At 53.5% G+C, this 11,912-nt stretch overlaps 1 protein-coding gene across 3 annotated transcripts in view; it reads right to left on the bottom strand.

Moving 5' to 3' along the window:
* Nucleotides 1–11,912, bottom strand: part of SYT3 (synaptotagmin 3) — a 19,798-nt gene that overhangs the window by 2,441 nt on the left and 5,445 nt on the right. For all 3 annotated transcript variants that reach the window (XM_023182602.3, XM_023182604.2, XM_023182603.2), the window contains 6 exons: nt 9,268–9,793; nt 6,812–7,199; nt 6,183–6,401; nt 2,792–2,912; nt 2,324–2,495; nt 2,094–2,226 (listed from right to left, as the gene is read on the bottom strand). In XM_023182602.3, coding sequence (XP_023038370.1) covers nt 2,094–2,226; nt 2,324–2,495; nt 2,792–2,912; nt 6,183–6,401; nt 6,812–7,199; nt 9,268–9,793 — 1,559 coding nt within the window. The remainder of the gene's footprint in view (nt 1–2,093; nt 2,227–2,323; nt 2,496–2,791; nt 2,913–6,182; nt 6,402–6,811; nt 7,200–9,267; nt 9,794–11,912) is intronic.

Below are 11,912 nucleotides of genomic sequence, written 5' to 3'. Positions count from 1 at the left end.
TTACGCCATTGTCCTGCCTCAGCCTCCCGAGTAGCTGGGACTACAGGCGCCCGCCACCTCGCCCGGCTAGTTTTTTGTATTTTTTTTAGTAGAGACGGGGTTTCACCGTATTAGCCAGGATGGTCTCGATCTCCTGACCTCGTGATCCGCCCGTCTCAGCCTCCCAAAGTGCTGGGATTACAGGCTTGAGCCACTGCGCCCGGCAAATATCAAATTTTTAAAAAGGGCCAGTCTCATGCCACATTAGACTGCTATTCCAGAGGAAATGTATGTGCCCCTATATACTTGCTTTTTTTTTTTTTTTTTTTTAAGGAGAGGGGTTCTTGCTCCATTGCCCAGGCTGGAGTGTGGTGGTGAGATCATAGCTCACTGCAGTAACAAACTCCTGGGCTCAAGGGATCCTCCTGCCTCAGCCTCCCGAGTAGATGGGACTACAGGTACACACCACCATGCCTAGCTAATTCCTAAATTATTTTTGTAGAGACAGGCTTTCCCATGTTGCCCAGATTAGTCTCAAACTCCCAGGCTCAAGTGATCCACCCGCCTTGGCTCCCAAGGCCTGTGCTGGGATTACAGGTATGAGCCACTGTGCTCTGCCCAAGTTTTTATATATTTTTTCTAAATTTATTTTTCCCGGAATGCTAAACTAGCTGAAAAATACTGAAAAATGAAGAGTAAATATGTTGAAATTCACAACGTTATTTTACATTTAAATCTTTTATATATACCCTAGACGAAATTTGAATAATTTGACTTTCCTGGCTTTTAATGGAGGCAAATCTATCAATAACACTTTCTAAATCTACTTGTTTGCTCTTCTTGTTTTCTACTGAGAGAATGGCCATGTCTGATTATTTCTCCTGATCAAGTGATGATCTTAAATGACTTTTTTTTTTTTTGACTGAGTCTTGCTCTGTCGCCCAGACTGGAGTGCAATGGCACGATCTTGGCTCACTGCAACCTCCACTTCCTGGGTTCAAATGATTCTCCTGCCTCAGCCTCCCGAATAGCTGGGATTACAGGCGCCCGCCACCACACCCAGCTGCTTTTGGCATTTTTAGTAGAGACAGGGTTTCGCCATGTTGGCCAGGCTAGCCTTGAACTCCTGGGGTCAAGTGATCCTCCCACTTCAGCCTCCCAAAGTGCTGGGATTACAGGTGTGAGTCACCTCACCTAGCCCCATTAAAAAAAAAAAAAATGTCCACTCAGTATGCTACGACCAAGTAATTTTCACAGCCTGCTCTTAACACAACACAAACCAAAACAAATAAAAACCCCACTCCATCTTCTCACCCAGTTTCTCCTCTGTTTTCTTTTTCTTTCTTTCTTTCTCTTTCTCTTTCTTTCTTTCTTTCTTTTTCTCTTTTCCTTCCTTCCTTCCTTCTTTCCTTCCTTTCTTCCTTCCTTCCTTCCTTCCCTCCCTCCCTCCTTCCTTCCTCTTTTTCTCTCTTTCTTTCGTCGTCTTCTTTTGTTGTTGTTGTTGTTGTTGTTATTGTTGAGATAGAGTTTCACTCTTGTTGCCCAGGCTGGAGTGCAATGGTGCCATCTCAGCTCACCACAACCTCCACCTACCTCCCAGGTTCAAGTGATTTTCCTGCCTTAGCCTCCCAAGTAGCTGGGATTACAGGCACGTGCCACCACACCCAACTAATTTTGTATTTTTAGTAGAGACAGGGGTTTCTCCATGTTGGTCAGGCTGGTCTCGAACTCCTGACCTCAGGTGATCCACCCGCCTCGGCCTCCCAAAGTGCTGGGATTACAGGCGTGAGCCACTGCGCCTGGCCCCCTCTATTTTCAACTTAGCCTCCTGGGTAACAACAGCAGCGACCACTTACAGAACGTTTAACTCAGCACGTCTCACCTCTATCCTAACAGAAGGTGCTATCAACAGTCCCATTTCCTAGTGGGTAAACTGAGGCACGGAGCGCTTGGGTAACTGGCTCTAAGCCACACAGCTAAAGTTGGCACAGCAGCGATTGAAACCGAGGATGCCTGGCTTTGTGGCTCATAACCATGCAGGGCGTTCATTGCATGGATGATGGGGCCGAGGGCGCACGGGTGCTTGTCAGGGGTCGGTGTGGGACCCCACTCACCTCCACTAGCTGATGCCAGTGCTCCACGGGCTTGCGGGGGTTGGCCAGCATCTCCGCCCAGTGCTCGCGGCCGTGCGGGTCGGCAGCGTCAGGGCCCACGCGGCAGACGCCGATCACCTCGTTGTGCCCGATGCTGGGGGTTGGGGTCGGTAAAGACCAGAGGAGGGCGGTGGGAGGGCCTGTCCCCACCCCAGCCCTCCTGCCGGCCCCCGCCCGGCCGCGCCCCTCACCAGTCGTAGTCCACCACGGCGATGCTGAGCCCCACGTTCTCCACGCTCTCGGGGGCCACGTCGAACACCAGCGCCTCATTATAGGTGGGGTTCAGCGTGTTCTTCTTGATGGAGGTTTTCCGCTTCTTCAGACGCCGCCCCTCGCTGATCAGAGAGGCCTTCACGTAGGGGTCTGGGAACAGCAACGAAGCAAGGAACAAAGATTCCCTCCCTCAGACCTAGGGGTCCAAGACCCCAGTACCCGAGCCCCTCCTCCCTCAGACTCAGAGGTCCGGGACCCCAGCCCCCCAGCCCCTCCTCCCTCAGGCCCAGGAGTCCAGGCCCCCGGCCCCTCCTCCCTCAGGCCCAGGAGTCCAGACGCCAGGTCCTCCTCCCTCAGACCCCGGAGTCCAGGCCCCCCGACCCTCCTCCCTCAGACCCAGGAGTCCAGGCCCCCGGCCCCTCCTCCCTCAGACCCAGGATCCTCACCTGAGAAGCCAGTGAGGTCCATCGCTTTGAGGTTAGAGGCTTTGATGATGGTCACGGTGAGGCGCCCGGCCGTGGGGAGGTAGCAGAGTGAGAAGTTGAGCTCCCCAAGATCTGCCTTTTCCTGCAGTTGGGGAAAAGGTCAGTGATATCTTGCCTCCGCCCGTCTTCAACTCTCCCTGATTTTCTCTCCCATTGGAGCCTCCCGCTCTCCACCCTGACATCCGGGCTCAGGCCTCCCATCCACTTAACAATCTGACTCTGGGCCAAGACCCAGTAACTCCCTGGCCACAGCTGCCCATGACCGTCAAAGCCTATTTGTTCTGTAGGGAAGATTGGAAGAAGCATGAGTGAGGGGAGAGAGAGAGAAGGTGAGAGAGAAAGAAAACACAGAGAGAAATAGACTGAGAGAGAAGTCAAAACACTGAGGGATGCAGCTGGAAAGATAGACCTACAGGCAAAGTTCTAAAGTCAGAGGGGGCCGGGTGCGGTGGCTCAAGCCTGTAATCCCAGCACTTTGGGAGGCCGAGACGGGTGGATCACGAGGTCAGGAGATCGAGACCATCCTGGCTAACACGGTGAAACCCCGTCTCTACTAAAAAATACAAAAAACTAGCCGGGCGAGGTGGCGGGCGCCTGTAATCCCAGCTACTCGGGAGGCTGAGGCAGGAGAATGGCGTAAACCCGGGAGGCGGAGTTTGCAGTGAGCTGAGATCCGGCCACTGCACTCCAGCCTGGGCGACAGAGCCAGACTCCGTCTCAAAAAATAAAAAATAAAAAAAAATAAAGTCAGAGGGACAGAGGCCCAGAGGCAGACAGAGACCCAGAGAGAGAGGGGGACAGAGACCCAGAGACAGAGAGATAGAGACCTAGAGAGAGGGAGTACAGAGACCTAGAGAGAGAGAGAGAGAGATATATAGAGAGAGAAAGACCCAGAGAGAGACAGAGGTCCGGAGAGAGAGCGGGACAGACAGTGGGTTGGGGTGTATAAAGAGCCAGGGACAGTGATAGGTACCTAGAATTACAGTGGAGGGACAGAGACCAGAGAGTGAGAGAGAAACCTAGACGTAGACACCCTAGTCCCTGCACCGAAAGAGAGAGAGACAGAGAGAGACTCAGACAGAGTGGGACAAAGACCAAGCAGAGACACACACACACCAGCCTGAGAGAGGGCAGACTCACCAACCTCCACTGAAGTTTCCAGGACCGCCCCCACCCCTGACACACAGGCTGGAGCCATGCTGGAGCTAGCTGGGAGCTTTGACCAACCCGGCCCAGCCCTGCAGCCTCCCAACTGCGCCAGCCCAGGGCCCTGGACTCCCCACCACTCCCCTCAGGTCCTCTGTCCAGGCTGCCCCTCTGCCAGAACATTCTTCCCTCTATCTCCTCCTTGGCCTTTGAGCCTCCCCTCGTTCCACAAGCTCCCAGCTCCCCTACAGCCCTGCAGAGCTCCTCCTGTGCCTCCCCATAACCCTAGCCCCTGACACAAGGCCCAGCCACCTAGACCTGGAGCTGCCGAGGGTTGTCTGGTGTCCCCAGGCCCTGCTCCTGAAAAAACAGTGGTTGAAGAAATGAATGAAAGCTGGGTGCAGTGGCTGATGCCTGTAATCCCAGCAGTTTGGGAGGCTGAGGTAGGCGGATAACTTGAGCTCAGGAGTTCGAGACCAGGCTGGCCAACATGGCAAAACCCCATTTCTACTAAAAATACAAAAATTAGCCAGGTGTGGTGGTGCATGCCTATAATCCCAGCTACTTGGGAGGCTGATGTAGGAGAATCACTTGAACCCAGGAGGTGGAGGTTGCAGTGAGCTAAGATTGCACTACTGTACTCCAGCCTGGGTGACAGAGGGAGACTCTGTCTTAAAAAAGAGAGAGAGAGAGAGAGAGAGAGAGAGAGAGAGAGAATATACGAATCAGTGGAATGACTGAGGAAAACGTCAAGTGATGATGATGGAGAGAGAAAATGAGAAGAATGAGCACAAGAATGAGGCCACCATGGATACAGAGAGAAGGCCCTGGCATGGGGCTGTCACGGCTGATGACTGGGAGTAGGAGCTGGTGGAACCCACGGGGCCCTGGGAACAGGGACCTTGGAACTGGGCACTTCAATCCCAAAGGCTGGGCTTGGGGGGCCAAGCAGGAAGACTGGGGGGAGCACCATGAAGAAACCTACAGGAAGAGCTATAGGCACCCAGCTCAACTGGACATCTGTCATTGGACAGATGGGGAAACTGAGGCTCAGAGAAGGAAAGGACCTTGAGGAGATCTAGTCCTCTCCTGATATGAAGGCCACGCTCCCCACAACACACACACAGCTACCCCAGATTGGCAGAGAGCTGGAATGTTGGAAAATCCACAGGTCAGATTGGAGTGGGGGCGCTGTAGAGTTGAGGAGCTGAGGTTTGTTGAGGCAGAAGAGCTCAGGACACACACACAAGAAACACCTAAGAGTGGGGCTGGGGAGGGATTGGAGGTACAGGGACAACGAGGTGCCAGAGGGCAGGGCTCATAAGGAATAAGGAAGGGGCCATTGCGCCCTGTAATCTGGATGCTGGGAGAATTGGGGAGTGTCTGGATATTGGGGATCCCAGGATGGCGGAGGCCTGGGGGATCAGGCTATCAGGATTTGGGCAGGGACCATGAAAAAACAGAGGGTCAGAATATGAAAGAGTTCCCACGTCAGGGGTTGGGAAAATTCAGAAGTTCAGAGATGAGACAGGGACTGGGGCTTCTAGAAGTCCAGAACTTGCAAAGTCAGGGAGTTGGAAGGTCAGAAGTCTGGGGTGAGAGGGGAGAAGTCATGGGGTTGAGGCAGGAAGGCATCCGATGGCAAAGGGGGTGGGAGGCTGGAAAATCGGATCCAGGCCTGATGCTAATATTTGGAGACGTCGAGGAGAGGAAGGGTGTCTATCGTATCATTCTCTGTTGTTTTTTGTTTTGTTTTGTTTTTGAGACAGAGTTTCACTCTTGTTGCCCAGGCTGGAGTGCAATGGCATGATCTCTGCTCACAGCAACCTCTACTTCCTGGGTTCAAGCGATTCTCCCTCCCGAGTGTCTGGGATTACAGGCATGTGCCAACACGCCTGGCTAATTTTTGTATTTTTAGTAGAGATGGGGCTTCTCCATGTTGGCCAGGCTGCTCTTGAACTCCCAACCTCAAGTGATCTGCCCGCCTCAGCCTCCCAAAGTGCTGGGATTACAGGCACGAGCCATGACGCCCAGCCCATTCTCTATTCTTGCCTGTAAATTTGCAATCTTCCCCAGTGTGATTCATTTTAACAGAAAAATGCAGGGACAAGAAGTGAGGAAGTTATGAAGTCTGAAGGCAGGGGACTTGCAACCTGGGGGCGCTCAGGGCCCTGGGAAGGGGAAGGTCAGGGGAGGGGCCACTGACCGAGCCGCCCTCCACGATGTCCCTCCAGAGCGGGCGGTCAGGGGGCTGCTCGGCCAGCTCCAGGAGGTTGTCCAGCACCACCTGGCCGATGAGGTCGTGCCGCGAGAAGCGGTCAAAGTCATAGACGCTGAAGTGCAGTTTGCGTTGGGCCAGCTCGGCCAGGGGCACCGAGAATTGAAACGTCTCATTGAAGACGGGGTTCAGGGTCTTCCTGTGCACCTGGTGGTGGTGGGTGACAGGAGACAGACACCGTGCCCATAAGCCCCTCCTCCACAGGATCCAGGAGTCCAGGACCCCGGCCCCTCCTCCCTCAGACCCAGGAGTCCAGGCCCAGCACCTCCTCCCTCAGACCCAGGAGTCCAGGCCCAGCCCCTCCTCCCTCAGACCCAGGAGTCCAGGCCCAGCCCTCCTCCCTCAGACCCAGGAGTCCAGGCCCCCCAGCCCCTCCTCCCTCAGACCCAGGAGTCCAGGCCCCCAGCTGCTGCTTCCTCAGACCCAGTGGTCCAGACCCCAGCTCCTCCCTCAGGCCCAGGAGTCCAGACCCCCAGCCTCTCCTCCCTCAGACCCAGGAGTCTAGACTCCTAGCTCCCTGTCTGTGGGACCCCGGTGTCCAGCCTGCTGCTCCAGACCTTGGTCTGAAATTTTTTCTTGCGGTCAGGCAGCAGGTAGATCTTGACGTAGGGGTCTGAGAAGCCGTTGGAGTCCTTGGCAGGGAGGTCCAGGGCCTGCAGGATCCTCACCACCAGCTGGTCTGAGCCATAGAGGTACCGCAGGGCGAAGCTGATGCGGCCACAGGGTGCCCCTGTGCCTGCTTCTCCGGAGCCTGGGGCCCCCCCGCCCCGCCGGCCACCAGGGCCAGTCCCCTGGTACAGCTCGGGCTTAATCTGCCCAATGAGTTTGGCTTTTTCCTCGCCGCCAGGCAGGGGTAAGGGCAGGGCGGGTGGCCGCTCCTCACTGTTGGGGTCCGGCTGGGAGGTCAGAGTCTGCTGGGTGAGGGGTCGGGGCAGGGCTGGGTACCTGTAGGGGGTGGGGGAGACCAAGGTGAGTTCAGTGACTCTGATCTTTGCATGCAGAGACCTGAGAGATTCCTCCCTGCCTTTCCCTCCGTCCCCCAGCCAGGTGGCCACAAGTCCCCTCCTTTGCTCACTGTGTGAGCTTGAGGGAGCCACTGGGCTCTCTGAGCCTCAGTTTCCCCATTGATATCTGGGGGCATTCCCTCCCTTTCTTCTTTCTTTCCTTCTTTTTTGAGACAGAGTTTTGCTCTTCTCGCCCAGGCTGGAGTGCAAAGGCATGATCTCGGCTCACTGCAATCTCTGCCTCCCAGATTCAAGTAGTTCTCCTGCCTCAGCCTCCCAAGTAACTGGGAGTACAGGTGTGTGCCACCATACCTGGCTAATTTTTATATTTTTAGCAGAGACAGAGTTTCACCATGTTGGTCAGGCTGGTCTCAAACTCCTGACCTCAGATGATCCGCCTGCCTCGGCCTCCCAAAGTGCTAGGATTACAGGCATGAGCCACCACACCCAGTCTCATTCTCCCCATTTCAAAGCTAGCTCCAGCCCATACCTGTGAATGCACCAGCTATCAGTAACCTCCTTTGGACCTCAAGCTGGTGACCCAGGATGCTTCTCCATGGACCCCCGACGCCCCACGTAACACAGACCTTCCTTGAACCCTCTTCTGCCCTTCTCTTAATCTCCCCGGCCGTCTCTCCTCTCTATCCCCACTGTCCTGGTCACAGCTCAGGCCTTGTGCTCTCCTGAACTCTCAGCCTCCAGTGTCTCCCTCCAGCCCACCCCATGTGGCCCCACAGGGTTCCTTCTACACGCAGAGCTGACTCTGCCCCTCCCCTGCTCACAGCCCTCCCATGGCCCTTCAGTGCCCTCAGGGCAAAGTCCCAGAGCCTCAGCCTGGCACTCAAAGCCCCGTGTGGTCTGGTGTCCGTAGCCACATCTCTCAAGTTTTCTTTTTTCTTTTCTTTTCTTTTTTTTTTTTTTGAGATGGAGTCTCGCTCTGCCGCCCAGGCTGGAGTAGAGTGTGCAATCTTGGCTCCTGGGTTCAAGAGATTCTCCTGTCTCAGCCTCCTGAGTAGCTGGGATTACAGACACATACCACCACGTCCGGCTATTATTATTTTTTGTATTTTTAGTAGAGACGGGGTTTCACCATATTGGCCAGGCTGGTGTCAAACTCCTGACCTCAAGTTATCTGGCCACCTTGGCCTCCCAAAGTGCTGGGATTACAGGCATGAGCCACTGTGCCCGGCCTGAAGTTTTCTTTTTTTCAAACTTATTCTCATGCCTTGGTGACTAAGGCATGGTGCTCTGGCTGTCCCCTTGGTGTGGGCTGTCCCCACAATGCACTATGATCTTGTTCTCCTCTTGTCTTTCCCTGGGCCGCTCCCTTCACCTGGAATGCCCAGGTCACAGCCCTGCCTCTTTGCCTAACTCTCCCTCAGCCTGCGGGTCTCAGCTGAGACACCTCCACCTCCAGGAAGCTTCCAGCCTTCTCCCAGCTGTGGTCCCCTGAGCCGTTTTCCTGCCTCACCAGCCCAGCTACACCAGGACAGCCAGTCTGGGGGCCGCCTCCTCTGCACTGTGAGTAACAGGTGGGCAGAGTCCGGTGTTTTCCTAACACCCCGCTCAGGCCTAGTTTATGTTAGTGCTCAATATACATTTACAGGTATATTGAGGAATAATGAATGAAGGAACTCCAGGTCCCACTACCAATCCTGGCTTAGAGTGAAAGGGGGTGAATTGCCTTGTGCCACAGGGACTTGGGGATCCAACCTCATTCTCCTCTACTTACCTGTCCTGAAGTCCTGTCCCCAGTCTCCTCCCTCTGGACCCAGGAATTCAGGCCCCCAGTCATCTACTCCTTCGGGTCCAAGGGGTCTAGACCCCATAGCCCCAACCTCCCTCAGATCCAGGAGTCTAGGGCCCCACCCTCCTCTTTCCCTAAGATCCAAGAGTCAATACCCCGATTCCCCTCCAAATCCCGAACTCATAAGAACCATAGATGGGAAAGAGACACAGAGGAGGAGCAGAAGTTCAGAGTGGACCCCCAGCCCAGTATCCTCTCTCACCTGGTGGTGGGTGCCAGGCTTGTGACCTGCTGATGTGACTGGGCACTGGGCAAGCCCCCACCACTGGGGGGCAGCAGGAGCAACCCAGAGCCTGCTCCCCCCTCGGAGGGCAGCTCAGGGGATGTTTGGCTCGGTTTGACCCCAGCGACCACTGCAGCTGCTGCAGCCTCTGGATACGAGTCCATGTCCAAGTAGGAGGGCTCAGGGGTGTCAGAACCCCCCAGGCTGCCTGGCTCCAGCAGCTCAGCAAAGGGTGGATGGTGGGCAGTGTGGGCATGGTGGTGTGGGCCGCCCAGCAGAGGATGGCCACCCAGGCCAGCACCCAGGTGGTGCCCGCCGCCGCCTACCAGGCCTGCCAGCCCGACACCAGGGCCTAGGTCTTTGCGCAGGGGGCCACCACCTACTGCCGAGCCTCCCTTGTCCCGCCAGGGCACCCAGCACAACTTCCAGGACACGAAGAGAGAGACACCCAGAAGGACAATGCCACAGAATGTCACGATGACCGACAGCAGGCTCACGGAGATGTCTGGAGAGAATGAGGACAGAGGTGGGGGTCAGGATGGGGTCACAGTACCTCCTCCCTCTGCTGTCCCCGAACAGTTAACCCTTCATATTTGCCATGCAATTGTCCGTGCAATCGCAAGTGCCAGGCACTTTGCACGTATTACTTAATATATGTTCTACAACTCTACAAGGTAAGTATTGTATTTTTTTTTAAGAGATGGAATCTCTGTTACTCAGGCTGGAGTGCAGTGGCATGATCATAGCTCACTGCACCCTCGAATTCCTGGGCTCAAGCAATCCTCTCACCTCAGCCTCCCAAGAGGCTGGGACTACAGGTACTTGCTATCACACCTGGCTAACTTTTAAATTTTTTTTGTAGAGATGAGGTCTTGCTATGTTGCCCAGGCTGGTCTTGAACTCCTGGCCTCAAGCAATCTTCCCACCTTGGCCTCCCAAAGTGCTGTGATTACAGATGTGGCCACTGTGCCCAGCCCAGTATTTCTACATAACCATTTTAAAGATGAGGAAACTGAGACACAGAGAGATTCAGTGATTTGTTTAAAGTTTTACAAGTAACAAATGACAGATCTGAGATTTGAATCCAGCAGTCTGTCTCCAGATTTTATTCTCTTAATCACTAGACTTTGCTGCCTCTCTGTAAGAGAACACAATATGTGAGGTAACACCAAGGTCCTGCAAAATGCTCAGAGATGGTCAAGGAAGCAGGGACCCTGCATGACACAGTTAGGCAGGTGAGGGTTTAAATCACGCTTGCTGTGTGGCCTTGGGAACATATCTTAACCACTCTGAACCTTACACTTCCCATTTCCCAAGTAGGAAAAATCAGTTCTTCTCTCTTATAGTAGTCTGAAGGAATGCAGAAGGTAAATCACATGTGGAAGATAATAACAAACATATCTTGAGGGATGATTACATACCAGATAGCTCAGTACTTTATAGGGGTCAGGTTATTTAAGCCTGCCAGGCACTACATGAGGTTAGCAACATATTTATCCCTGTTTTCCACAAAAGAAAACTGAGATCAGTATACCTGTAGTCACCTGCTCAAAGTTCATAGCTGGTAGGTGGTAGAGTCAGGATTTAAGCCTGGGAAGCCTGGGAAGCCTGGCTTCAAAGCCCATGGTCTTCACCATGATGCTGTCACACCTCAATGCTTCCCAATAAATGGTAGTTCAAATGTGAATTTTTATTAGAATAATAAATCCTATTGCTGCCACCATGTGTGTCCAACACCATCAACACCATAGCTAACACAATCTGAATGCCACATATGTGCTGATATGCCTTGCAGAGAAATCCAAGTACAGAATTGTTCTTACAACCAAAGCTTTTGGGCTTCTTCAGTAATTGGTACCAGGAGTGGGGTTTTTCAGAAATGACCTTCAAGGAATGGGAATTCGTTTTGAAATGGACTTCTGTGTGTTGGCAAAGTGAAAGGGAAAATCTCTACTCCAAACAGACAGTGGGTTATGGTGGGGAAGCAGGTAGGAAGGCCGTTGCCAGCAAGGACAGCTGAGTGGAACGGCTGTGTCCAGTTACATTAGGGGACACACAGCAGGAAGGGGATGCCTTCTTGTCCTGTACTGCTCAGTGAAGCTATAGTGGTGTGTGACATTAATCCTTATGACATTATATAACTTTGAAATGACGTATCCCATTTTACATATGAGAAAACAGGCTCTGAGAGAGAGGAAGTGGCCCTGCAGGGACATATACCAGGCACTGGCAGAACTCTGGGTTTCCTTCTCCCCTCCCTCTTAGGGTGCTTTATTTATTTATGTATTTATTTTATTTTTTTGGAGGCAGAGTCTTGCTCTGTCGTCCAGGCTGGAGTGTAGTGGTATGATCTCGGTTCACTGCAGCATCCACCTCCCAGGTTCAAGCACTTCTTGTGCCTCAGCCTCCTGAGTAGCTGGGACAACAGGTGGGCACCACCACGCCTGGCTAACTTTTGTATTTTTGGAATAGACGGGGTTTTGTTATGTTGGCCAGGCTGGTCTCTAACTCCTGGCCTCAGATCCATCCACCTCAGCTTCCCAAAGTACTGGGATTACAGGCATGCACCACCATGCCTGGCCAGACTGCTCCTTTTTTTTTTTTTTTTTTTTTTTTTTTTTTTT

Source organism: Piliocolobus tephrosceles, chromosome 21 (assembly GCF_002776525.5).
Source record: "Piliocolobus tephrosceles isolate RC106 chromosome 21, ASM277652v3, whole genome shotgun sequence".
In the NCBI taxonomy this organism is placed as follows: domain Eukaryota; kingdom Metazoa; phylum Chordata; class Mammalia; order Primates; family Cercopithecidae; genus Piliocolobus; species Piliocolobus tephrosceles.
This window is presented reverse-complemented; position numbering and strand designations above follow the sequence as displayed.